At 42.7% G+C, this 27,500-nt stretch overlaps 1 protein-coding gene across 1 annotated transcript in view; it reads left to right on the forward strand.

Moving 5' to 3' along the window:
• The window catches only part of nell2b (neural EGFL like 2b), a 45,808-nt gene that overhangs the window by 982 nt on the left and 17,326 nt on the right, over window positions 1-27,500 (forward strand). Inside the window, exons 3-13 of the mRNA XM_030777675.1 lie at window positions 7,027-7,177; window positions 12,435-12,608; window positions 13,466-13,562; window positions 14,251-14,323; window positions 14,824-14,906; window positions 15,334-15,462; window positions 16,420-16,522; window positions 18,782-18,873; window positions 19,358-19,460; window positions 19,622-19,756; window positions 24,193-24,318. Coding sequence (XP_030633535.1) covers window positions 7,027-7,177; window positions 12,435-12,608; window positions 13,466-13,562; window positions 14,251-14,323; window positions 14,824-14,906; window positions 15,334-15,462; window positions 16,420-16,522; window positions 18,782-18,873; window positions 19,358-19,460; window positions 19,622-19,756; window positions 24,193-24,318 — 1,266 coding nt within the window. The remainder of the gene's footprint in view (window positions 1-7,026; window positions 7,178-12,434; window positions 12,609-13,465; window positions 13,563-14,250; window positions 14,324-14,823; window positions 14,907-15,333; window positions 15,463-16,419; window positions 16,523-18,781; window positions 18,874-19,357; window positions 19,461-19,621; window positions 19,757-24,192; window positions 24,319-27,500) is intronic.

Consider the following 27,500-nt stretch of genomic DNA (forward strand, 5'->3'; position numbering starts at 1 on the left):
AGAGCTAAAATAATGGAGTGAATGACAATAGATTAAGCGCACATGCACGTGTACACACACACACACATACACACAGGTAGCACCTCTTGGGTTCTGTGGGCTGAGGTGGTTCCTATCAGACTGGGCTTAATTGGGGTGTGTGGCAGGTCTGTACTGCGGACTTCTCTGGTCCTGTAGAGGACAGCGGGCTAGCAGCAGGATTACAGGCAAGCTTTTTGATAAGGCAGCTCCCTCATGGCACTGCTGCGTGCTGAATCTAAATGAGCTGTAGCCAGCGACTTTTACGCTTACACCAAGTCTCCAGTGTTCCTGCAAGCAGAGAGAGCAGTCGAGAGAGAGAGAAAGGGCATGACAGAGAGAAAAAAAGAGAGAGAAAAATAGTCCAGATTACTCTTGACTAGATCATGGGTGAGCAAGTGGGTGAGTGGGTAAACCTGGAAGTGAGGATAACAGTGAGTGATGGAATGAACGATTGGACGAGTTATTGAGTGAGCGAGCGACTGGTTGAACAAATGAACGAATGAGTGATTAAGTAGGTGATTGAGAGAAGAAATGGTGGAGTGACTGAGTGAGTGATGGGTGGGTGAGTGAATAAATAAATAAATGAATGATTTAAAAGTGAGTGAAAGAGCGGTTAAATGAATAAGTGATTAGATGACTCAGTGAGTGAATGAATGCATACATGAATGAGTCAGTGAATAAATAAATGAATGAATGTGTGTGTAGGGGAATGAATGGGCAAGAAGGTGAGTGAGTGAGTGAGAGTGATTAAATGAATCAGTGAGTAAATTAAGTAATTGAGTTCATCTGAGTGTGTGTGTGTGTGTGTGTGTGTGTGTGTGTGTGTGTGTAAATGTGCTAACGGGTAAGTGATTAAACCATGACCACGACCGGTCTTGCACTGAATGAATGAGCAGAAAACAGTAATGAAAATAATGAAAACAATCTGAGACAGCATGTAAAAAGAAGAGAGTGAGAGAGGAAGTATCAGATAAAGGAAAAAAAGGAAGACAAGATTAGAATGGGATTGTCTTAGTCTGCCCTCCCCGTTGTGTTCATTCCTTTCTGGCACTCCTCGAGTGTGGGGATCAAATTGCTGCTTGTTCATCAGCTACAGGAGTTTGTGGTGCTACTTGGCCAGGCTGGCAAATCTCCTCACAGAGAGAGAGAGAGAGTGAGAGAGAAAAAGAGAGAGAGAGAGAGAGAGTGAGAGAGACTTTATCGACCTGAGATGCTGGATAGATTAGTGACATCATCTCCTTCGGTCCAGATGTCTTGCCTCATGTCTGTGCACTGTGCCAACAAAGCTCACCGCCGCAGTCAGGCAGTGAGACAGCCGGCGGACTTCCTGAGGAGAGTGGGTGAGACACCATTGTAAATTGTCGCAGCCAGGACTCTCAGTCTCTCTTCTCCAAAACACACACTGTACTAACTCTGCCAGTTTAGTTCTGATGACTGTAATGCTAATTAGAGCGGAGACTCTGAGTGGGCTGTGGTCTTGAGTGGGCTGTGGTGTTGAGTGGGCTGTTATCTTGAGTGGGGTGTGGTGTTGAGTGGGCTGTGGTGTTGAGTGAGCTGTGGTGTTGAGTGGGCTGTGGTGTTGAGTGAGCTGTAGTCTTGAGTGGGCTGTGGTGCTGAGTGAGCTGTAGGCTTGAGTGGGCTGTGGTCTTGAGTGGGCTGTGGTGTTGAGTGGACTGTGGTGTTGAGTGGGTTGTGGTGTTGAGTGGGCTGTAGTCTTGAGTGGGCTGTGGTGTTGAGTGGGCTGTGGTGTTGAGTGGGCTGTGGTCTTGAGTGGGCTGTGGTGTTGAGTGAGCTGTTGTCTTGAGTGGGCTGTGGTGTTGAGTGGGCTGTGGTGTTGAGTGGGCTGTGGTGTTGAGTGAACTGTAGTCTTGAGTGGGCTGTGGTGTTGAGTGAGCTGTAGTCTTGAGTGGGCTGTGGTGTTGAGTGGGCTGTGGTGTTGAGTGGGCTGTAGTCTTGAGTGGGCTGTGGTGTTGAGTGAGCTGTTGTCTTGAGTGGGCTGTGGTCTTGAGTGGGCTGTGGTGTTGAGTGGGCTGTGGTCTTGAGTGGGCTGTGGTGTTGAGTGAGCTGTGGTCTTGAGTGGGCTGTGGTCTTGAGTGGGCTGTGGTGTTGAGTGGTATGTAGTCTTGAGTGGGCTGTGGTGTTGAGTGGGCTGTGGTGTTGAGTGGGCTGTTGTCTTGAGTGGGCTGTGGTGTTGAGTGGGCTGTGGTCTTGAGTGGGCTGTGGTGTTGAGTGGGCTGTGGTGTTGAGTGAGCTGTTGTCTTGAGTGGGCTGTGGTGTTGAGTGGGCTGTGGTGTTGAGTGAGCTGTAGTCTTGAGTGGGCTGTGGTGTTGAGTGAGCTGTAGTCTTGAGTGGGCTGTGGTGTTGAGTGGGCTGTGGTGTTGAGTGGGCTGTGGTCTTGAGTGGGCTGTGGTGTTGAGTGAGCTGTTGTCTTGAGTGGGCTGTGGTGTTGAGTGGGCTGTGGTGTTGAGTGGGCTGTGGTGTTGAGTGGGCTGAAGTCTTGAGTGGGCTGTGGTCTTGAGTGGGCTGTGGTGTTGAGTTGGCTGTGGTGTTGAGTGAGCTGTTGCCTTGAGTGGGCTGTGGTGTTGAGTGGGCTGTGGTGTTGAGTGGGCTGTTGTGTTGAGTGAGCTGTAGTCTTGAGTGGGCTGTGGTGTTGAATGGGCTGTGGTGTTGAGTGAGCTGTTGTCTTGAGTGGGCTGTGGTGTTGAGTGGGCTGTGGTGTTGAGTGAGCTGTTGTCTTGAGTGGGCTGTGGTCTTGAGTGGGCTGTGGTCTTGAGTGGGCTGTGGTGTTGAGTGAGCTGTTGTCTTGAGTGGGCTGTGGTGTTGAGTGGGCTGTGGTCTTCAGTGGGCTGTGGTGTTGAGTGGGCTGTAGTCTTGAGTGGGCTGTAGTCTTGAGTGGGCTGTGGTCTTGAGTGGGCTGTGGTGTTGAGTGGGCTGTGGTGTTGAGTGGGCTGTAGTCTTGAGTGGGCTGTGGTGTTGAGTGGGCTGTGGTCTTGAGTGGGCTGTGGTCTTGAGTGGGCTGTGGTGTTGAGTGGGCTGTTGTCTTGAGTGGGCTGTGGTGTTGAGTGGGCTGTAGTCTTGAGTGAGCTGCGGTCTTGAATGGACTGTTATCCAGCGACACGACAACCAAACCTCTCACAAACACCAGCCCACATTCCCAGTGTATCTTGTTAAAATGTCTCCTTATTTCTTTACAAACCCTTAATCCAAGTGCTTATTCCAGATCGGCCATCAATTTGCTCTTCAGTTTGTTTTGCACCAGTGATCAGCGGGTGTAGTGTTTGTCCTCTCCAATACCCAGGTCTTGAGCACTGTTGCATGTTATGGCTTTTTTTTTTTTTTGATAAAATAAGTGGTGTTGGGTTGAGGTTTCCTTGAATGTTCTCGAAAGAGCTTATTCTGGGTCAAGCTATTGTGAGTCGGTTTTGTCCAGTAGATGTGTACATCTGAAGTAAGTCATGCTGTTTTTCTCACAGTGGTTACATTTAAACAAAAGTGTATAAAACTGATCCTAGACCTGACATTCATGACTTCCAAAGGAACTCAGCACAGTCTTCCAGACACTTGGCTATGCGGGCAATGGAGGACTAAAGATCATGGTAACTTATGGAGAACATTGATGAGAAGCAGTGAGGATGACTGGGAGTGAGAAATCTGCCTCTCCAGTGCTCCCATAGCCTCCTACCTCCTTTTCACTGAACCTCAGTCACTCTTCAGTCAGTCAGTAGTCAGCATTAGGCCTCCTGTCCAGCTGTGCCTCTCACAAATATCCAACTTCACAGACTCATGTTGTTCAGAGTGTTGTGTTTCGGTTATTTCTTGGACTCTGACAAATTTGAAGTTCAAACCTGGTTTGAGGAGATGGGATTGTAGTGCATTTTGAAGCACTGTTAACCTGAATATAGAATCTCTGGGAGTAGTGTGTCGTGTGGTAAATGAAACAGCACCTGTCTGTGTTTAGATTGATGACATCAGCTCCAGATGTTGGGTGTGTGGATGCTTCTTACAACATCAACAGCTGGAATCTCCTTATATTCCCATGTGTCTGACTGCAGATCAGTCTCCCCCAGTCTCTGTCTCCTTCGCTCTCTCTCTTTCTTTCCCTGTCTCTCTCTTTCTTCCTCTATAATTTAGTGGTTATCATTTCTCACAGTGTGTAAGAGAGAATGTTAACCCAGTGGTAAAAGGGACCACTAATGTTTGAAAATAACTGTCCAGTGCTCTTTTATCTTGGGGTATTTCACATTATGCCGCTTTTATGTTATAGAAAGCTCTAAAATCCATCAGAAACGTCTATGGAACTTGTTTTATTCCCCATGTTCTATTCGTCTGGTGTTTCTGGAGCTCTTTTGTCACTCCCTTTGAAGTTTTCAAAGACATTCTTTGAGCACTGCAGTGGAGCTTGAGTCTTCAAAGATGTTGGTGAATCAAACAAGCCAGTGAAGCTGGAGCTTTGGAAGAGAACAGTGCCATCTCACTCTCTGATGGCTAAGAATAATGTGATTTGTGGAGGAAACTCTGAGGTTCAGCTCATGACTCCAATTCATCTTGCCTCATGAACCCAAAGTCAGTGTGGGTAGGAAGGTGCACGTGTGTGTGTGTGTCTGTGTGTGTTTGTGTTTTTGTTTGTGTGTGCATGTGTGTGTGTGTGTCTGTGTGTGATTGTGTTTTTGTTTGTGCGTGCATGCGTGGTGCGCGCACGCACGTGTGTTTGTGTTCATGTATGTATGTGTGCATGGTGCGTGTGTGCATGATGTGAGTGTGTGCGTGTTGGCTGAACCTGTTGCCCTATGTGTTTGGCGGTCTGGTAAAGGCCAGACATCCTCCATGTTTTGACAGGCTGTTTCACCCAGGAGAGAGACGGCCTTCTGCAGCCTCCAGAGCTCATCATTTCTCTCTCTCTCTTTCCAAATGTCCTTTCACACCCTCTCCCTACCTCTCAACACATCAGCTTTCTCTCTCTCTCTATCTCTCTCTCTCTCTCTCTTGCCCGATGACTGTCTCATTTCCATCTTTCTTTCTCTACATACACATGTACACATACAAAAACTTCTGTGTGTCCTTCTCTTATTCTCTCTTTTCCTCTCTCTCTTCCCTGTATCACACACACACACACACACACACACACACACACGTCTACTCTCTTCCCTGGTGGAGAAATTTTGCTGTGGTGTTTCATTCCCACTATCTGAAGTGTGTTAATACCAGCTGGATTTGGAGTGTTTGTACAAATAGGATTGTTTTAAGAGTTGTGGCATTGATTGAAGCTGCATAGCTTTCGCTACTCGTGTCACATCTGGTAGTGTGTGAGTTTGCAGACCCACAGCGAAAAATGAGCTCTCTTTGATGCCAGTCGCTCTGGAGCAGATCTTATCACTTATTAATGCCTCCATTAAGTTGGTACAGACATCCGTGCTGCAGAAGCAAAGACATGCAGATATCAGAGAAACTCTGCTAGTCTACTTCTCTCATTGGTTCTGTGTAGTTCCACCAGGGAAAAAAGTCCTAAATCAACTGCTAATTCACACTTTGGGAGATCAAGGTGATGGAAAAATTGATTCCTGTTTATCCTGACACACTGAGGCATGAGGCCTCAGTACGGTCTTAATGATGACACTTAAGGCACAAAAAACAATATCCCAAGTTAGTTTGGGTAAACAGAGTGATGGAGCAGGAGGAGCAGGGATGGAGGAGGAATGTTTGTGGAGAAGGATGAGTGGTAGAACAGGAGGTGTGGTGGCAGAGGAATGATGGAGAAGCAGGAGTTGTGGAGCAAGATTGGTGGAGTAGGTGGAGGGGAGGAGGAGGAACAGTCATGTAGTGGGACGTATGATAGAACAAGAAGAGTGGTGAAGCAGGAGGTGTGAAGGGGCAGTAGTAGTGACGGAGCAGGAGGAGTAATGATGGAAGAGCAGAGGTGGAGGAGGAACATTGTGGAGCAAAAGGAGTGGTAGAGGAGGATGAGGAGTGATAAACAGGAGGCATGATAGAGAAGGAATGATGAGGTAGGAGTTGTGGAGCAGGAGTAAAGGAGTAAGAGAAGAGGAGGAGGGGGAACAGTGATAGAGTAGGAGATATTATGGAACAAGAAGTGTGGTGAAGCAGGAGTTGTGAAGGGGCAGTAGGAGTGATAGAGCAGGAGGAGGTCAGAAGGAGGAGGAATAGTGTAATAACAGTCACATTCAGAAGCTCTGTTTGGTCAATGTGAAAAAATATTTTGATGGAAATTATATGCATGAATATGTTAACCAGACAAGAATCAAAACATGAATGGACATGAAAACATGAATCATAACAGTTCTTCACTGATTAGAGGATCTGAATTCTGATTGGCTGAGATGTGGAAAAGAATTTCTTTGTAGTGATGATCAGTTTTGACTGACACTCACGCACCTATAGGGTAGTTTGGGAAAACCTCACAATTTACAGGGGTGGACAGTTTAGTTAGAGTGGTAATCCAGAAATCCACACAGTAAGTTTGCAGTACAGTGAAGGCTCATTTTGAGAACTCTACACAGTCCTCTTTTACACAACACGCACGTTCAGTTATTTAGTACCTAAAAGGGACAGTGCCACGCAAGTAAAACTGCCTGTGTATGATATAAACTCTCAGCCATACACCCCTCTCTCTCTCTCTCTCTCTCTCTCTCTCTCTCTCTCTCTCTCTCTCTCTCTCTCTCTCTCTCTCTCCTCCCCCCTTTCTCTTTCTCTCTCCCACCTTCTGCGTGTCAGATGGTGCTGTATTAGAAAGATTGCTCAAATTATTATTTGTTCATCGACTGCAAACTTACAGTATAATCACAGCACATACGAACCATAACAATACTATTACTACTACTACTACTACTGATAATAATAAAAGAGTTAATAATTACAATAACAATTAATTGTTAGCATTATAAGAGACATTGTCATTGGAAATAACCCCTCTCCCTCTTTCTGTCTGTCTTCTTCTCCCTTCCTGTCACCTTCCCTCTCTTCCTGTCTCTTTGTGTTTGTGTGTGTCAGACTCATGGAGGAGCGTAAAGGCTTCAGCCGCGGCTGCGGAGCGGGTACGACAGATGCTCAGAGGGAGGTCTGAGTTTACCCTCCTGCTGACGCTCAAACAGGACAAACTGAACTCCGGAGTGCTGCTCTCCATCCACCACGCAGAGCAGAGGTACTTCTTCATGTAACCCAAAATCAGCGTTCTGTCCCTGGGCGCATACACGACTGACACTGGTTTCAGTTAACAAAACACTCTTGCTGATCTACACGAGACCAGTAATTAAAAAAAATTGTTTATGGAAACCATTCCTCGCTTTAGTTTCCCAGTAAGTAGACAAAAGAATATCACTGATCAATTCATTGATCATGCATATTGTAAATGAAGCATGCAGGAGATAAGGAGATGATGGTTTTTGGAATCTACAAAATTTGTTGGTGGGAAGTCCAAAAACAAATCCAAATTTGTTTGAATTTTGTGCAAACTCCGCACTAGATGTATACAGAGAAAATATCTGGTTGCATTCTATTTTAGTGCTTGTGGGGATGTGCCAGTTACAGAAGCTTCTGTCCAACATATAGAGAATAAATGCCATTAAATAACTGTGCTCCTATGATTACGGCATCAATGCTGTTTTTTAACAGAGGTCAACGGAGTGCGGTTTTAAATAGGCTATGCATTGGTATTTAAAATGATTTGATAGTCATTTGTGTTGTTTAGCTGGTTTGCTTAGGAAATACTGCAGATTTCACTGGGGACTGTTTTTAAAATGCACATATGACTCATCTTGGTGTAATTTCATTATTCATCAGCCAATGTTGGTTGGTCAGAGGGATTAGTGATGATCTCTGCTCAGCGCTTGGCCATACAGTACAATATAATAATAATAATAATAATAATAATAATAACACTATGTTTGTTGTTATTATTATTGTTGTTGTTGTTATTATTATTATTATGAATAATAATAATAATAATAATAATAATAATAATAATAATAATAAACTTTATTTGTATAGCGCCTTTCATACAAGAATTGCAGCTCAAAGTGCTTTACACTGCACAAAATTACATGGCCCAAGTGCTTCACAGGACAATATAGACATATAGACATATATAGACATAGAATGAACATAAGAACAGGGAAAATGCGATAGAACGTAAGATGTTATGTGTGATGTCTGTGTGTGTGTGTTCTTTTGAGAAGGGGTATTACTAAGAAAAAGATCAGGGATTAGTCATTTATCCCTAATGTCATGACGACCTCATAACACACCATAATCTCATATTACTTTAATGACAGATTATTATTTAATCCCCACACATTCTACCCCTGAAAAGGACATTTTTTCCATTCTCTTTTTTTCTCTTACTTAATCCTGAGGTGGGAAAGGTACTCTCAGATAAGGAGAAAACAAAGAGAAGAAGGATACCCTGAGGACACAGAGCTGTTGACATTATGTTTGAGTGATGATAGAGTGATGTCTTTCAGCCTTTCATATCTGGGCTGAATGACACTGAATCTCAGCAGAGAGGGAGAAGTTGTGTGTGTGTGTGTGTGTGTGTGGTGTGTGTATATGGTATATGTATGTGTGTGTGTGTGTGTGTGTGTGTGTGTAGAATCTCTGATTACTGAACTAGTCAGTGACATTTTTAAAACACACCGTGTATTGATTACACAGCCCTTTAAGGTTGAGCCGTTCACGCTTCAGAGCTCTCCCTCTCTACTTTTCTCTCCCTTGCTACTCCCCTTGTTTCTTAGTTTTTCTCTCCTCCTGCCGCTCTGTGAGACCAAAGAGAGACCAAAACACAGGCTTCACAGCATCCTACATACCCACAGCAGGCAGCTCCTGTGCTGTAGAGTCTTAAAGCATGTAGACGTTCTCTCAAACTCTATCCTTCTATAGAGTCTCAGTGCATGTAGACGTTCTCTCAAAGTCTATCCTTCTATAGAGTCTCAGTGCATGTAGACGTTCTCTCAAACTCTATCCTTCTATAGAGTCTCAGTGCATGTAGACGTTCTCTCAAACTTTATCCTTCTATAGAGTCTCAGTGCATGTAGATGTTCTCTCAAACTCTACTCCAGCTTCTTTAAATCAGGTCTGTTTGAGAAGGACTATAGCAGAGGGCTGTGTTTTGCAAGGAGAAGGAGAATGTTAAGGAGAATTGTTGCCACCCTTTGATTCAAAAGTATGGTCCTTTTTTTGTCTTTACATTTTCATTAATCCTAAAGCTTGATGGTTCTTTTAGATGTTTTCATAAAGGGCTAAATACATACATAGTACAATATAAAAGTTCTATCTTACTGGTTCCCACTGTGCAGAGATCTGTGTATCCCCAGACTGCAGACAGACCTGGGTTAAAGATATCCCTGGACTAACACAGTTTAATGTAAAAGCCATGAGGATGACAAACCATTCTCCCATGAAAAGAGCGACTCCTCACCAGTGCTGGTACTGGAGGTGAGGTCAACAGTCTGATAGAGCAGAACTTAGAAACGTCATGGAGCAATGTGTCACCAACAAGGGGTGTAAAACACTCAAACGACAGCGCTGTGTGTAAGACACTGTATTTTGCAATTTACTGTAGAGGAAAGAGGTTGTTAAAGAAATAATACAAGCTAAATCAAGTTATGGCTGAGTATAATGTTTTATGATACAGCTTCAGTACTGTTAAGTACGTCATTGACTGAACCTGAGTTAGACTGTTCTGTGGGGTCCTGTCGGGTCCATGAATCCAAAATTGACTGACAGACATGTAAAGGAGCGGCAGCCTAGACTGAACAGAACTGGCAGCATTGATTTCTCTCTCTTTCTCTAACTCTTACTCTCTCTTGCTCTCTCTCTATTCAAGAACAAGACAAAGAGTCGGTGGTAGTTGTTGCGGCAGCCAAGCCCAGAGAGATGAGATCCTTAAACAAAGCCTTGTTAGACTCAGGTTAAGAAGAACACAGGGAATATCATCTGAATATTTTATAACACCTCCCTCTAGAAGATTCCTCCATGATGAGGAAAAATGTAGGATTTGACTTATTTAAAGTGCTGATTTTGTTATTTTGTCTGCCGTTTCAATTTCTACTTATTTAACTCATCTGATCAGATGGTTGGGTGATAGCAACTGACTGACTGATATTCCTCCCTAGATTAATAATCCTACCTGCATTAATAGTTAATCCTGCCTGAACTAATAGCGATGGACTGGAGACCTGTCCAGGGTGCTTCCCCACCTTTCGCCCTATGAGCGCTGGGATAGGCTCCAGCATCCCCCATGACCCTGATTAGGATAAGCGGCTAAGATCATGAGTGAGTGAGTGAGTGAGTATTAATTGTTAATCAACCTAGTGTTTAATGTGTTTCGCCTCTATCGTGATAAGTTTACACATGAATCTCTGGTAGTGTCTAGAATTTTCTTGACCTTTTATGGTCGGAAGATAAGAGAAGAATCGATGTCTTTGTTGGTGTAGCTGTAAAAGCAGGGGGTTTTTTTTCCCGGTTTCTTGACAGCCTTGGTTTGTATTGTCCTGCAGCACACATGCACACACACACACACACACAGTACAAGAGCACAGCTCAGAGCACTGTAAGAGTTAGCTGTTACATTCAGATGCAGTGTGGACTGGTCTTAGTCTTGATTTAGTTCTCTGTGGGTTATCCACCAGAACAGGCAGTTTCATTTCTGTGTTGAAACTAAGATTAGGTTTTCAATTTTGGGATTTTGATATTCGTTTTTTTTTTTTCTTTTGTTTTGTTTTTTTATTTTACTACATGTACGCTATCAGTAAAGGCAAACTGCAAAATATGTTTTGTCAGCACATTCTTGCACAATATTTATACTTGATGGATATTATACTGTTTAACCAGTAACGTTACACAAACGGTGACCAGACTTCCCAGTTTGTATGGGTTTCAAGCTGGGTGTTCCGAGTCCCGACAAATATCAGTAAAACACTCAATTTTCAAAATTCGTTACCAAATTGTCCCGGTTGAAATTTCACCACAGTTAAAATAATAATAATAGCAGTATTGTAGCTACTTGTCTTCGGCGCTTACATAGACGGTTATCATGTTCTGTCCCAGTCATTATGACCTATCCCAATGTAATAACACGAACAATGCACCGCGCGTCTCAGTTCAAAACTTATTTATCTGTTTGTGTGTCAATCAATAAATGTGTTGTTGTCAAGGCTGTTGCTAAGACGCTTGCGCCTCCGTCAGTACGCTAACGGTTAGCATTATGCCCAAGAGAAAGGCTGTGTCCGAAATGGCATACTACATACTACTCGCATACTAATTGTGACGTAAAAGTAGTAAGTAGTATGCAGTACGTGACAAATAAAAATTTTGCAGTACACTACAGTTACCCGGATGATGTACTACTCTGGCGAAAATTTCTAGTATACGTCCCGAGCTCACTTCGCTGACTACTGCATCCCATGATGCAACGCGGTAACCTCTAACTTTCCGAAAATTTTCTAAAAACATGGCGGACAGCGACAATGGCAATGTAGTGTAGTGCACTACACGAAACATCTCATAATTGTACCATACTGCATACTAGCGTGGGGAGTAGTGTGCAGTACGCAGTGTATACTAGGCTAGTATGTAGTATGCAGTACTCTAGTATGCCATTTTGGACACAGCCAAAGTCTTGACTAAAGACCTTCAGAGGGCATACCCGTTTCTTTGTGAAGTAGCCGGCAACAAAAATGCTGCATTCTGACACACTGCAGGAGTAAATTTTCGGTCGCGCACGGTGGAAATGCCGAAATAAAAGATCACATTAATTAAAACGCCTAAGGTGCGTGCGTAGATACATGTGCGGGTGCATGCACGTGACGTGCACTTACTTTTCTTGGAAAATAGTTGTAACTGATCCGAATAGTTAAATAAAAGAGAAGCAAAAAAGGAATTGGGAACATCCATTTTTTTTGGAGAAAAGTCTGGCTGAGTCCCTCCCGAGGCATGGGAAGAACCCCCCACCCCCCATTCGAATATACGCTGTTGCTTACGACTGAAGCCCCGGAGCCCAAAAAATGTTATCCGCGACAGCCCTAGTTGAAACATCACAATTTAAGCCCTTCACTGAACATGGACAACAGAATGGCAACAAAATTTGTCTTAGAACTACAGTGGATAATGTACATTGGATGGGAAAAAACCCAAATAAACAAACAAAACAAACTAAGCAGTAGTAAAGGGTTTAATTGGATGTATGTGTACAAAGCTAATCTGTGCGGTGAAGCTCAAGCAAACGTGTTGTACTGATTTTCACACTGTGTTATTTATTCAGTCTGTTGAGTTGAATGTGCAGTGTTAATGTGTCAGATCACCTGTGGGTATATATCAGCAGTAGCTTTTAGTCTGAACTGTCAAAGTGCTTCTCTCCTTTGACAGCCTCCTTCACTCATTTGTTGTTTTTTCCCCTCTTTCAGGTTTCTGGAGCTGGAGAGCAGTGGCCAGCACAGTGAGCTGCGTCTCCGTTACAGAACTCAGGGCCAGCAGTCGCATGCCGAGGTCTTCCCCTACGGCCTGGCCGATGACCGCTGGCACAAGCTGTCACTGTCCGTCAGTGGCTCCCACCTCGTCCTCCACGTAGACTGCAGCAGGTGGGTGTCATGACACGCCTGGCATAAAATGCCATCGCTCCCACAGTAAACCACAATGGGGCGCGATCAGTAGCGAGAAAAATAATTGGTTTTATCCACATTCTGGAGTTGCTGTTGATGGAGGCTGTCGTGTGCATTTCAATGGGACCATATAAAGTATATTTCACAGAGGTTTATTTTGGTTGTTTTGCAAAGATATTTCTACATGTGACTGTATTTCAGTGTGACACTTTACCTGCAGGTGTTGCAGTTACCACTTAGCTGTCAGCTAATCTAACACCATACAGAGGCATATACCGCTCAACACATTGTTCATGTCTGATGTCCAAACGTCAGACCCGGAGCATTCCTCCTACTGCAACATAAACCAGTTCAAATCAAATCAAATCAAATGCTGTACCTCAGTGTTTCTAAACTCCAGTCAAGCTTAGATGCAGGTTCAAGTCCTTTACTGGCCATGACTAAACTGACAATGCAGGCAGAATAAGTAACAATTGATAAGGCAGAGGAGAACACAGGAAAACATATTTGTGATGTTGACAAATGTGTCAAATGGAGATGACTGTACTTGTGACTGTTTGTTTAGGTGATACCAAGCACCAGCATACCTGTATCGAGAGTCCACGAGCCCATTGATCAGTACACCATTTGAATCAAGAGTGTCAGTGCAAGGCTGTTGCAGGAATGTGCTATTTTTTGGGTCCCCAGAACCGGAGCTTAGACTCACTGTCATAACCAATCAAGGCTTGATGAGGATTCGATGAGTTTCTGGTTCTGGGTGGATGGTCGTGAGGCTGGACTAGAGGGGCTTGAGTTGGGGACACAGACTTATCATACTCTCTCTCTTTCATGGCCAGGATCTATGAGAGGATTGTGGAAGTCCCATTGATGGATCTCCCCATGGGAACCACTATCTGGCTCGGCCAACGAAACGATGCCCATGGCTTTTTTAAGGTAATTTACAGATATTTTACTTCACTCTGAACTTACACAGAGTATCATAGTTTTGTATGTTTGTTTATTTGTTGTCTCACAAATAATGTCCAGTGGTCTTATATAGGACATTTCTTAGAAACTTTAGACCGATATGGAGATGTGATCCGATATGGAGATGTGATCGCTATGAACCAGTGCTAAAACTATGATATCATGCTCATATACCAGAGTGTATAACCAGTCTTATACAGCCCTATGACAGCCTTAGAGAGCGTCATATGGGTTGGGTGTATGCTAGTTTAAGTCAACATGCTGATGATGATAGATACTCATTCGTAGCGGCCAGTGAGGGCAATTCTATCAACGGTTAAGTGTTAACTGCATACTCAAGAGTGCACTTCATTCAGTTGTTCAGAGACATCTGCTCTGACATTATCCACTTCAGACCTAACATCAAAGATTTCAGCTGAACAATATCTAGAGATGCTCCTCGCAAATGCTGGATTAACTTGGCTAGCTTTTGTTATTGCTAGCCTGTGGAAGTTTTCTATACCTGTGGTTGTTGTGTCAGCTCTTTTTGTGAATGCCAAAGGTCAGAGCAGCTTCAGAATTGTAGTTGTGACTAAAATTTCAGTCGATATCAGAGTGGTGGTTTTTTGCAGGAGCATGTGAATGGTTATGACATTAGCACTATCTCCTCCGCCAGGGTATTATGCAAGACGTTCAGCTGCTTCTTATACCACAAGGTTACATCTCCCAGTGTCCGGATCTGAACCGCAGTGAGTACAGCTCAGAATGTACCAGCACCTTTTAACATAAAGACATCTGAACCACAGTGAGTACAGCTCAGAATGTACTAGCACCTTTTAACATAAAGACATCTGAACCACAGTGAGTACAGCTCAGAATGTACCAGCACCTTTTAACATAAAGACATTGTGTCTCTCCCTTAGGTAATATGCTGACCAAGAATCAATAAAAGCAATAAAAAACAAGCAAGGATCACACACTCGTTTCTCTTCAACCAGTACAATTTTTCACCGCCTCTTTTGCCAGGGTTTTGGCTGCAGAAAAAACCTGACCTTGGAGACAGTATTATGTGACCTTTGTTTGTCTCTGTTTCTCTGAGCCCTTCTTACAAAGCCAGAGATTTGTTATGGCCACCGTGAGACTGTGTTGGGATCACAGCAAATGGAGTTCTCAGCATGATCCTGTTTTAAAGTTTTAATTGCCACTTCTTAATGCTTGAAACTTTCATCAATGCTGTGTCATATTCCAGCTTGCCCCACCTGCAATGACTTCCACGGACTTGTCCAGAAGATCATGGAGCTACAGGACATTTTGGCTAAGACCTCTAGCAAGGTAGACTTTTAAACTTTTAGCTTTTACAAAAGAGACCCATTCAGGTCCCCTCATAGCATGATCCTTGGCTTGGCTGCTTCGTTTGATCATAATTCACTGTCTGTGTAGGGCTGTCTCCACACTTACAGCCTGCGAGATGTCTGGAGGTTTCTGTGTCTGTGTAGTGCAATACTAAAAGAAGACAAAGGACAGACTTCTATATGTGAATGTTGGATTAAGAAAAATAATGTGATTTATGTTAAGTAAGAAAGGACTGATGTTTTTGAAACCCAGTTCTGTCTCTTAGTCTTTTTCTCTGCCATCTCTCTGTATCTTTATTCCTTTGCTTTCCAAATTGCTTCCGTACTTGCTTTAGTCTTCTTCAGCTGTCTTTGCATAAAGCAACAGCTTCCTGCATTCTCTCTCTCTCTCTCTCTCTCTCTCATAGCTGGCCCATGCGGAGGAGAAGATGAAGGATTTGGATGGCTGTTACTGTGAGAAGACCTGCAGTCTGGATGGAGAAATTTACAGAGAGGACGAGACCTGGACAGACAGATGCAAGAACTGCACATGCTCAGTAGGTGATCAGCAGAGCAGGAGATGGTGTGGGGGAGGGGCTTGGCCTGTTGCAGTCTATTGGGATCAAAGCAAGCAATACTCTGTTAGTGTAATTCAGAAATAAAATGGTCAGCTTCCCAGAGAAGGTTAAAAATACTGCCAATCTATGAGTCTGACCCTGGAGACAGCTGAGGAATTCCACGGTCCTCTGGAAACTCAGTTGTAGGTCCAGGGATGAGCCGGGAGAGTGTGGTATGGTCAGAGCTGGTTGTTAGGGGCTGCTACGTGATGTATTTAGTTAAGATAGAAGTGCAGAGATGTTCCCTGCATCTTGGCTTCACCATTCCAGTCCCAGTTCTGGACCATTTGCCAGCTGTTGCTTGGAGGCTGAGGGAACCCAGTTGGCTATGGTTTTGGGTGGATGTGTCAGCCAAGAGTCCTGTCAGGCTTAACTTTGTTCTCTGTCATGGTAACTGCAGGTGGAGTTAAATGAATCGCACTTTATGTCGCTTTACAAAACTAAACCATTCCTAATTAGAGTCACACTTGACAGAAGCGACATGCAAGCCTCACACACTCTGACTGAAGTGACTGAAAGACAGAGTGAAGACTGAAGGTTTGTGAGATTTCCCATAATGAGGCATTCTGAAATAGGAAAAAGGGGAGTAGAAAAAAATGATTAAAAAAAGAAAAGTTGACACTTCTTAACATAGACCAACATAGACCTTTGGCTTAAGCAGGCTCAGACACACATCATGGCACATTATCTTTCACGTAAGGCACAAAATTGTGCTTTGGGCATCTGATGTTATTATTTCTAAACAAACAATTAAAAAAAAAAGGTTTTTCCTCAGTGATCTTGTCTCACATACTTAAAGTCCCTTTGTCATGCTTGTTTGATCTAACAGAATGGCGATTTAATTGCACTGTAATTGGGATAACCGTTTTGTTTGTTTGTTTGTTTGTTTGTTTGTAGAATGGCACAGTGGAGTGTGAGAGCTTTTTCTGCCCTCAGCCACAGTGCCCACCTGATACAGCTCCTGCCTATGTCTCTGGTGCCTGCTGCAAAGAGTGCCAACGTAAGGAAACAGTACACCATCCCCCTCTCTCTCTCTCAGACACACACACGCACACACACGCACACACATGCACACACATACTGGAGTCTTAGTATGTGTAAAGCTGTAAGCACTGGCATAAACTCATGGGAGCTGATGTAAGAAGTATGCAGGTAAAAGTTTTCTGGTCGTAAATTAGCGACCTGTCTGTGCTGAGGATGTTTGAATGAATACTCAAGTTAATGAGTAGTATCTGGCGTTCCTGAGGGAGTTTTCTTCGTTATGAGAGGGGGAACACAACATTTCGGGGGTGGAGGACTCTAAAATAGGGTGGTGTTATGCAAACAGCTGCATTAGTGTGTTTAAATGACGTCATTAATAATGGGTTAACTTTCAGAAGAAGAGGCTGACTGTGTAATCCTAAACAGATCAACACAGAGCACAAAGACCGCCGATCACTTGTGTATCTGTGTTTGCACAGCTGTAGATAAAAGTGATTCAAACATACCAGCTCTGACACCAGGCTGTTCCAGTCTTGCTGCATATATTTTGCCAAATGACACCTTTTTTCACGCAATGCTAAACTTTCCAATTTGAGTTCAGAAGCTTGCTTTACCAGAATGTGTCCTCAACCAGAATGTTAAGTTCTGGTGGATTGGATGGTTACTCTTAGGTTGGATACTGACCTTCCCTGACCTTGCCTTGATCAGTGCTATTTTTCCTCAAATGTGCTGTCATTAATGGAGAAGAGTTTTTATCTGCATGTTAATCGATTATTACATCTACCTTTCATCAGATAAACCACACCCAGGATGCATTACGCTTGTCTGTTTCATTTTTTCTGCACAAACAAATTAACAGCACCTGTTACTGGTTTTAGCGAACGTAAAACATACTGTCTCTCCATCTGTTTTTTTGTTCCTGGAAAATTCAAATTTCAACAAACTGTTACTGTATACTCCTAAGCAAACACGATGTCTCAGATTTATAGCATAAGTAAGGAAGGTGTTCCAGTGTCAAATAAATACGTAAATAATAATACAGGAAGAAGACAAACATACCATGTGTGTACAAGGTGATAACACATGAGCATGACTGTTACATGAACGTGGACACAAACACATACATGGATAAAGGTATACACTCTCTGTAAACATTTGTAATCTCTGCATTACACGCTTATGTCTTATAAACATGTAGTCTTTTTATAATCTGCTTCAATCAATCTGTTCAGTCTGTTTCAACCTATCAGTCTTTATTTCTCTTTGCTAAAATATATAGTCTGTTTGTTCTTTATTTTCTTTATCCCTGCTATTGCTTTTCTCACTCTCATTTTCTCTGTTTCTTTCTATTCTTCAGTCTCTCTTCTCCTCTTAGATGCCTTTCTCCTTACTTGCCTCTCATACACCTGAGAATCTCTCTCTTTCTCTCTTTTTCTCTCTCTCGCTCTCTCTCTCTCTCTCTTTCTCTCTTTCTCTCTCTCTCAGAGTTGAATAATTTTGCCCTTCAGTCTTCTTTCTCCCCTTTCGCTGTACTCCAGTACCCCTCCCTCAGCTCTCTATCACATAACTTTCTCTCTCTCTCTCTCTCTCTCTCTCTCTCTCTCTCTCTCTCTCTCTTGCTCTCTTCTCATCTCTCCATCTCTCTCTGTGTTCACTGCACTCTCCAACACTCTTCCCTGAGTCCCTTGCTTCTCAACACCCCCCTGCCTCAGAGTGCACAATCACACATTTTGCCTTGACAACTGACCACATCTCCTGTTGTTGCTAGGATACCCCAGAAACGCGCTTGCTCTCACACATAAATTATTCAAGGCCAGACTTCAAAGAGCTGTGTTACCATGGGCGACGCCAATATGAGACAGCCAATGGATGTTTGAGTATTGAGAGAGAAGCTGTGTCTAAGTCATGCCGTACTACCTGTTTAAAAAAGAAAGAAAGAAAGAAAGAAAGAAAGAACAAAGAAAAAGTATTTGCGATGTGTTTAGTTTCCTCTATGGAAATGTCCTAAAATTCCAAACATTCACTCTCAAAAACTTTTTTTTTGCTTTGGAAACATCTTTGTAGCAGCAGAGATGATCTTAGATATTTAGCAAGGCATCTTCACTGCTGTTATTTTTGTGTAGAAAATGAGCTCTTGCTGTGACTCATGATAATGTTAGACTGTTTGTTTGTTTGTTGCTTTGAAATCTGATAATCTGATCTCACTTTTAATGAGGGATCTGATCTGTCCTTTTGTGTGTGTGTCTGTGTATGTATGTGTGTTTGTGTATGCTGACAGCTATATGCCTGTTCAGAGGGAGAGTGTATGTGGAGGGTGAACGGAGAAGTGTGAGAGACGCTGCTGGAAACTGTTTGCTTTTTCAGTGTCAGGTGAGTAAATTACCCATTAGCATTTATCACCCAGACTCTCAGTGTTACTGTCATTCAGAAAAATAAACCTGATCTGGACTTTTACATAAGCTTTCACAGATCCAACACTCACGATGAATCATTCTTACTGCTAGTATACTAATACAGTCTCAACTGACCTGTTCAGAATATGCCAAGCAGTGAAATTCTTCTGTATGTCTTGAATATTCATGTCTGGACAGTGTGTAATGTGAGATATGAGTTATGTGTGAGATATGTGTGGGATATGTGTGAATGATTTTTTTCAAAATTAATTTTATGAATTAATGTAACTAATTAGAGTCGGATGTATATTCAATTTGGTTTTTATTATTTTACTTATTTGAATCAATGATATGTAAGCTAATGTTATGTTCGTGTGTGTGTGTGCGCGTGCTTGTGTGTGTGTGTGTGTGTGTGTGTGTGTGTGTGTGTGTGTGTGTGCTTGTATCACTGTACATGTCAGAATCGAAGCATGCGTAGGATAGAGGGATTCACCTGTCCGGAGCTGAACTGCCCTGAGTCTGAGCAGCTCACACTCACAGACAGATGCTGCAGGGTGTGCCGAGGTAGAACCAATATTTACATTTATTTATATTACTATTTATACTTACTCTGGATGTTCTCTAAAGCTTAGTGCATGAATTCTGTGTTGTTACACAGCAGTAACTGGTCTGCTCTGTGTGTGTGGGTGTGTGTGTGTGTTTATGTCTGTGTATGTGTGGCACAGGGCATGATTTTTGTGCTGAGGGCCATAGCAGTAATTGTGTGGAGGATTCTGACTGTATTAACCTGGAGGCAGGAGCCTGCTGCAGCTGCAGAGATGGCTACCGTGCCCTGAGAGATGACAGTGCCTACTGCCAAGGTACACACACACACATTATACTCACACACACACACATTATACTCACACACACACACATTATACTCACACACACACATATTATACTCACACATACACACATTATACTCACACACACACACATTGTACTCACACACACACATATTATAACACCTTTTTGGGCTTTTCCACTCCTCTCATTAGTTGGACATTATCGTGCAGTTGCCCCTCTGTCGTTTTGGAAAGGGAATAATTGTTTTTGGCAAAAGTTTCCTTGTGAGGCAGACATAGGCAGACTGTTTGACTGCAGCTTAATGACAGGTTCAGTTTAGGAGAGATTCGAATGGATATGGAATGCTGTGGGGGATTCTCATCGCCGTGACAACATTAACAACACTCTCAGACCAGAGAGATGGATGAGTAACAGTGCTCTGAAGATGTCACTGCTCTCAGACTGAGCACTGAGGCAGTGATCTTTATTTTTAGAATGTCTTCGACGCTGAAGTATCTCCTGCTGTGTCTGCTACAGAGGACTTTCCCTAAGAGAAAAACAAATATTTGCTCATTATCTCAGATAAAGGAAATATGCATTCACTAATGAATCAGGTGAGATTTTAACTTGGTAATTGACAGATGACCTCAGGGTTGAGTGAAAAGGACACCAGTGTCACAGGCTGTGAGGCCTGGGATACAGAATATGGACCCAGAAGCAGACTCTTGAGAGATTGTTTTTAAAAAGGTGACTTTAATGATCGAAAATTTCAGTAAAACAGAAAACAGCAGGCAGTGTTCGCAGTCAATTCACAAACAGGCAAAAATGGGGATCAGGCAAAAAAAGTGGTTTGAGTCCCGGCAGAGTCCTAAATAACTCGAGATCAGTCCAATACAAAAGGCAGAGGTACAGAGGAGGGCAAAGCAGTAATCAAAAGTGAGCAGGCACAGGTCAAAGACAAGGAGGGCAAAACAGTCCAGGCAAATACAAAAACCAAAAGGGCAAGACAAGAGCAAAAATCCAGGAAACAGGCAGAAGTCAAAACATGAGCAAAAAGTCAGAAAACATACATGAAATCGCGAGAGAACCTTCCAAAAAGTGGCGAGGATAATCTGGCAAGAAGTGAGTGGTGAGACAAGGCTTTTAAACACAGACAAATGAGAGGATGGTGGACAGGTGCGAATGCAAAAACGTGGAGTGGAAGCCAGGAAACAGAACACAAACGGGAGAGAGGGAAACCGTGGCTAAACAGTGGAAGGAGCAGGCTGGATTGTGACAACCAGTCGGTCCAGACTCAGCTGAACGGGCGTGAGGCACCAAACTTAGTGAGAGAGACTGTGCCCAACCGCGTGAAAGTCAGCACTTTTTTTTATAAAGCTTTGAGGTGCAAACTGAGCTTGACATGCTCCAGACATGCTCCAGACTGTTTTACCATGGAAACACACACCTTTACATCATTCAAGTATGGACAACTTGTTAGCGTGGGTGATTTCTCACTGTTTGACTACTAAAGGTTGTGCTAGTGTAAGGACACACAGCTGAGTCATAACTGAAGTCTCATCAGGAGTGTGTAACTGAACCAAGCTAACAGTGCATCCACCATATGTGTGTTTCTCTGTCCAGACCTTCAAGTGTCATTCACAGGACTTGTGTACCTCTGGGTTGGTCAGAATTTTCCTACTGACTCCTTCCACTCTCCCCGGTTATCCCTTAGTAACTTTGATTAGCCAATCAAATCAGGGAATGACCTGCTTAGCCAGCTATGCTCATAACCCCAAAGAGTCAAAGACTGAATGAGGTGCAATTTCACTAGCAGGTATTAGTTCTTAGATACTCCTAAACCTGCCAGGCCATGTGTCATTGCTCACTGTGGTGAACAAGATGCTGCAGTTCATGAGGTGTAAAATGTTTTAGAGAGAACTGACAGGTGATGGTATCGGTGACTAGTGTTTGTTAATTGTTTCATGTTTCAGTGTTGTACATAAGTACTGTTAGCTTGGCCACAGGAGAAGTATTTAAAATGTATGTGATTAAAGTTGATAGGGTTTTGATAACGAGACAGGGAAAGACTTTGACTGAGTACTTTAGGTTGTTAGTGAAGCTCTGTTTGTATAATGAGAACCCAAGTATCATTAATGTAGCCTCGCCATTCTTCCCTCATGCCAGCTGTGCCTTTTTGGGGTTTTTTTGTCTTTTTTTTGTTCACTACCTGGCACTGAGCCAAACTGCAGCTGCATGCCTAAGCACACCCAGACATAGACATACACATACACACCTAAGCATCACCAGACTCAGTAACAATAATGTATTATTCCACATCCAGTATATGAGTGAAGGCAGGCACACACACACATTCACCTGTTGTCCTATTGGCTGAGCCACAAGGAGCCGTGTGCTTCCCACCAATCATGGCTCACCAGACTTTTTCAGCTGAAGGACATCAGGCACAGTGACTTTGCTCCTGGAGGCGAATTGACCATTGTGATTTTCTTTGTTTGTTTTGTGTTTGTTGTGTGTATCCACTGTATTGGTTATAAATGTAAAAATTAAATATGTAATAACCATGTTATTATCATATTATAGTTTATACTACAGCAGCATGGACAGATTTCCCGACTTTAATTTATAATTTACTGTCCACATGCACATCAGGCTGTCTCGTATGACAGGCTGTCTGTGGGGTTAATCTGAGCTCAGTCGTGTGTGAAACATCTTTAATTTATCATGCTGACATCACTTTGAGAGGTTTTAACGATGGCTCTAAGTGGTACTGAATGTCCATGAGGCCGACATTTAAGCAAACAGTGTTGCAATTGCCCCAACACCCTGTTTCATCTCGTTATTGCGGATAATGAATAAAGCACAATTTTGACCTGAAAGTCAAAGGAAAGTGTGTTTTCCCCTCAGAAGTCATTTAAGCATTGAATAATCTGGGATGAAGAAGTCTACTGTGCCTTAAGTAGCAGTAAAAAACAGAACTGGATGAAAGGGGATTCCACCTGACCTGTTTTAGGATGAGAATGACAGAGACCTGGTTTTATATGTGCCTGTGTGATTTAGATTGGCTGGTGTTTTAATTTTAAACATACGGACCTGAATTAATGGGTTAAGCTGCTCTTTTACCCTATGCAATGAAACATTATTTCATTCAGTTAGCACTGCTGTAAAATGTGCACATGCACACACACACACACACACACGCGCGCACAAACACAAACACACAGTGTGAATTATGCCTGCGTTATCACAGCAGTAAGCAAACACTCGTTAGTTGTGTTTTTTGAGAGGATTTCTCAGACAGCCTGAAGATGTTCAAAAAGCAAACAGCCGTAATCATTTCAAATTACAACTGTAGGGATTTAACCCACAAAAGGAAAAAAAACACAGAAATAAAAGGCATTACATTTTCAATTACTCCTACAATGAATGACAGGAAATGCCAGAAAGTTATTCTCAACCCCTTACAGAACAGCTTAGTTAAAGAAAGAAGAAGATAAGGAAAGATAAGAGAGAATTTTCTACAGCTGTGCAGTGGTTTCAGTGAATTGTGTGGCTTTGCTGTGATGGGTTTGTCATTTGTTTTTGCTAGCAGTACAAACTGAAAGAGAAAGAGAAATTGTGAGAATCTCTCCAGAGTGTGAGAAAGATGGTGGGTGGAAGAAACTGCCAGGGATGACAGAGAGAGAGAGAGAGAGAGAAGGACCAGAGAAGAAGAAGGGAGAGAAAGAAGACGGATAGTTGTATCTCCAGTATTTTAGTCTTAGCAAACAGTGAAGTCGACATTTTAGGGTTGTCTAATACTAAAAGGTCAGAGTAACACAAAAATGCGCTCTCTCTCTTTCTCTCTCCCTCTCTTTACTCCCTAAACTTAATACTTATTCTTGGCAGTTTCGTGTACCCTCCATGAGGATGAGTGTTCAGTGCAGGGGAGGAGAGAGAGAGAGAGAGAGCGAGAAATACAACTATTAGTGCCACACTTGTCTTCTTTCTCTCCCATCTTCTTCTTCTCTGGTCCCCCCCCCCCCCTCTCTCTCTCTCTCTCTCTCTCTCTCTCTCTCGCTCTCTATCTTGCATTTCTGTCTCTTGTCTTAAGACAGCAGACATATTAATATGATGGCTCTAAACTACAATATGAAATTTAAAAGGACAGTACTGTTCCCAGTTTTTGTGTTTTGTCTTTTATGGTCATTGAGTTGCTCTGGTTAAAGCTCAGTTTTACCTATTCTAACTGGAGAAGCTAGATTTCAGCCTTAGTTTTTGCTCTTTAACACAGTGAGAGTTCAGAATTGCCTTTTCCAATGCTCTTGATTCATTAAATAGGAAAAGGGGGATTTCAGAGCCAAACTTTCCCTCCAAAAAATCTGTCTCTCTTGCGGCGACTCTTGCAGGACTGCATGGATATGAGACGGAAAGTTCTGGTTAACATCTGTGACTTTGTTACTAAGCGAAGTGTGATGCCCTGTTGCAGATATCGATGAGTGTGCGGAGGGAAAACACTACTGCAGGGAGAACACAGAGTGTGTTAACACCCCTGGATCCTTCATGTGCATCTGTCACTCCGGCTTCATTCGGATCGATGAGTATTCCTGCACAGGTGAGTGCTACTGCTGATCCCACAGTGCGTGACATTTATCAGCAGGACGGCAGTGTGTGTGCGTGTGTGTGTGTTAGTTAGAGAGAAAGAGAGTGTGGAGGGGGCACTACTCTCTGTAATACTGGCTAACTGCACATGGAGACAGGCAGCTAGAGATTTAGTTTTCCGCGTGTTTTGTTTTGGCTATGATTGACTGACTTGACTTTGTTTGAATGTTTGAATGCACCTTCTTAAGTGAACACATTCACACTAACTGTATTTTCCACTCTCTGTGATTTACAAAGCCACTGTTTCCTCTTTGTTTTTTGTTAATGACACACACACATGCATACACACACACACGCATACACACACAGGCATCCGCACACAGAGACACTGACACTCACACACAGAGACGAACACACACACATACACAAGTAAAAGCCATTTTCCATTTGAGGTGTCATGTTCATCCTATTTTACATTTTCATTACGGTTTTTGATTTGCTTTCTCAGAGGACGGCGGCGTGACAATGCAAGAGCTGTGTTAAATAGCCACTCTCAGTGTTTTGTGATGGAGAAGATATGAATTTTTTCTCACTTTGGCCCACAAACATACTGATAACTGTTTTATCACACCTCTGCTGTGTGTCTTCACACAAGTGTCCTTTCAATTTCTCTTTGTTTCATTCCTGTCGGTCTTTCTTTATAATTTTTTTCCTTCTACCTTTTGTAAATTTCATGTTTTTTCTCTCCTGTTCCTCTCGAGAAGAGCACCAGAATCAAGGTCGAGCAGAACTCGATTGCATTGGTTTGTTTGTCTCAGTTCAGACATTGGTGTGCTCTCAAGAGTACCATTCTGTTGTTTTTTTTTGTTGGGGGGTGTGTGTGTGAGTGTGTGTAGCTGAATGGAGTTTTTCTGAATGCTCTATACAGACAGATGGCCTTGGCTACAGCTTTTGAGCTCAGAGTTCATTTCTTTCCCTCAGTGTAAAAAGCAACAAAAGCCCCATGTTCCAGTACCACTCCACTATATTTCCCATATGAAAATGAAGGAAAAAACCCAGCTGAATAAACCTTTTCCATAGAAATACATGTACTGGAACACAGAATATTTCAAGATTCGGATGGGCCTACACGTCTAAAAGTGCTAGTGGCCATCTTGGACTCTTTAGCTGGTTTGGCTAGTGTCCACTACGATCATCTATTATCCTTCCATTTTGCACTCTATGCAATTTTTTCATTGAACTTAAACATACTTGAATACCAGACTTTGAGTTCATTTCTTCTCTTCTCTTCTCTTCTCTTCTCTTCTCTTCTCTTCTCTTCTCTTCTCTTCTCTTCTCTTCTCTTCTCTTCTCTTCTCTTCCTCTGCTGTTATGAAATTATGAACCGACAAATGCCCATTCATCCGCCGGTGTAATTAGGGCGATGGGAGTGCCAATTGCGTGTTACGCAGAGCTAGTAAACAATGGCATTGTAATGAGATACTTGTGTTCATTCTCTCCCCACAGCGACAAAAACTTTGATATGGAACGGTCTAGAACACTAACTCAGAAGACGTTAGTCTGAAAGCCTCTCTGTTAGAGTGGAAAATTCTTGCAACCGGCTCAAATACAGATGTGTTCATGCGTCAGTTGGAAATGCCGGTATCGTACTTGCTCGTTAAGAACTATTCATAAGTCTTTCATCGCTTATTTGTTGGGTAAGGAAATTGACATGTATATTCTTGGTGGTTTCTCGCAAGTGACATTTAAAGCAATTTGATTATTGGAATATGACAAAGCGTTTGGCCTTAAATGTTGATATATTTAGCGGATACAAGTATCACCATCGTAAACTGATTTATGCCATACCAAAGAAGCATTTTCAGCTGCAAAATGTTGGATTTAGTATGTCACACCTGGTTGTCTCTTACCTGTATAGGTTGGCTCTCTGTATTCTAGACTACGTAAACGATGTGCTTTTCTATGTGTTGGTTTTGATACATTATACTTAATCCGTAAATTATTTACCACATTATCTGTAGGTGTTCTCTGTGTGTAAACCACTTAATGTAAAGGCAAAGATTTGTGTATAGTTGGAATGAAAGAGCTAAAATTTGCATTTAATCATAGATTTTAAAAGACCTCTGACAAGACCAAGGAAGTCTTGAGGCGTCTTGTCGTTATTGACAACAGTGTGATACGAAGGCAGACGCTGAGCTGAATGAACAAACTTGTTGCCATGGATTGGAGAAAGACAGTGAAAAGGCACTGAAAGAGAAACTTCCTGAATGAGCATCTATTTACGCGTACATGTGATGCAGTCTCTAGACAGTCCTAGTATTTGACAGCTTTTCACGAGGCCAGGCAGAGTAAATGAACCGTATCCGTCTTCATCACGCCCTTTTCGCTCATCACAATCTCTTCACCGATGGAACGAAGCGCATTCATCACAACGTACGTCAAGAAGACAAAATTTCCTCCCCCTACATTATTCATCCGCACTTGACAAATCCCCATCAAAATGTTAGAGGAGCACAAAGCAGCCAGTCTAGTCTTTTTATGAAGGGTGTATTAAATATTATGTAGCGAGTTTATTTTCAGAGTTTGAGAATAAATGACAAAGTCATGTTGAATGTGTTATGATTTTGTGGTGTGTGTTGTGTGCATTGTTCAGTTTGCTCTACAGAACACATTTTGTGAAGAGATATTAAGAGATCATGACACACAGCTGACTGAACAAGAGACAGACAGACAGACCAACAGACACGAATGAACCAGGAACCAGGATTGGCTGTCAAAATGATGCGCTAAGAAATCTTTATTACAAATATTTAAACAAATAGAGTGAAGGAGTAATGGAATTACCAGAGACTGGCACAACAAAAGAGAGTCCTCATGTAGTTAGTCACTAAACAGTTAATTTATTCTTTCTGGTATTTAAGTCTTAACAAACAGTGAAGTCGACATTCTGGGCATGTCTAATACTGAAAGATTAGAGCAACACAAAAGTTCTTTCTCTCTCTCTCTCTCTCTCTCTCTCTCTCTCTCCCTCTCTCTCGCCTGTGGAGTTCCTCTCTCAGTGAATGTGGCTCAGTCTTGTTAAGGCCATGTTAATGGTGTCAGGAGATTGTGTCTGTTTGTAAGCTTGTCCACAGTGTTTTGTCCAGTTTCTGCTCCTGCTCCATTCTGCTGATGCTGCAGGAGTCTGGGAAAGGG

Source organism: Chanos chanos, chromosome 1, assembly GCF_902362185.1.
Source record: "Chanos chanos chromosome 1, fChaCha1.1, whole genome shotgun sequence".
Taxonomy (NCBI): Eukaryota; Metazoa; Chordata; class Actinopteri; order Gonorynchiformes; family Chanidae; genus Chanos; species Chanos chanos.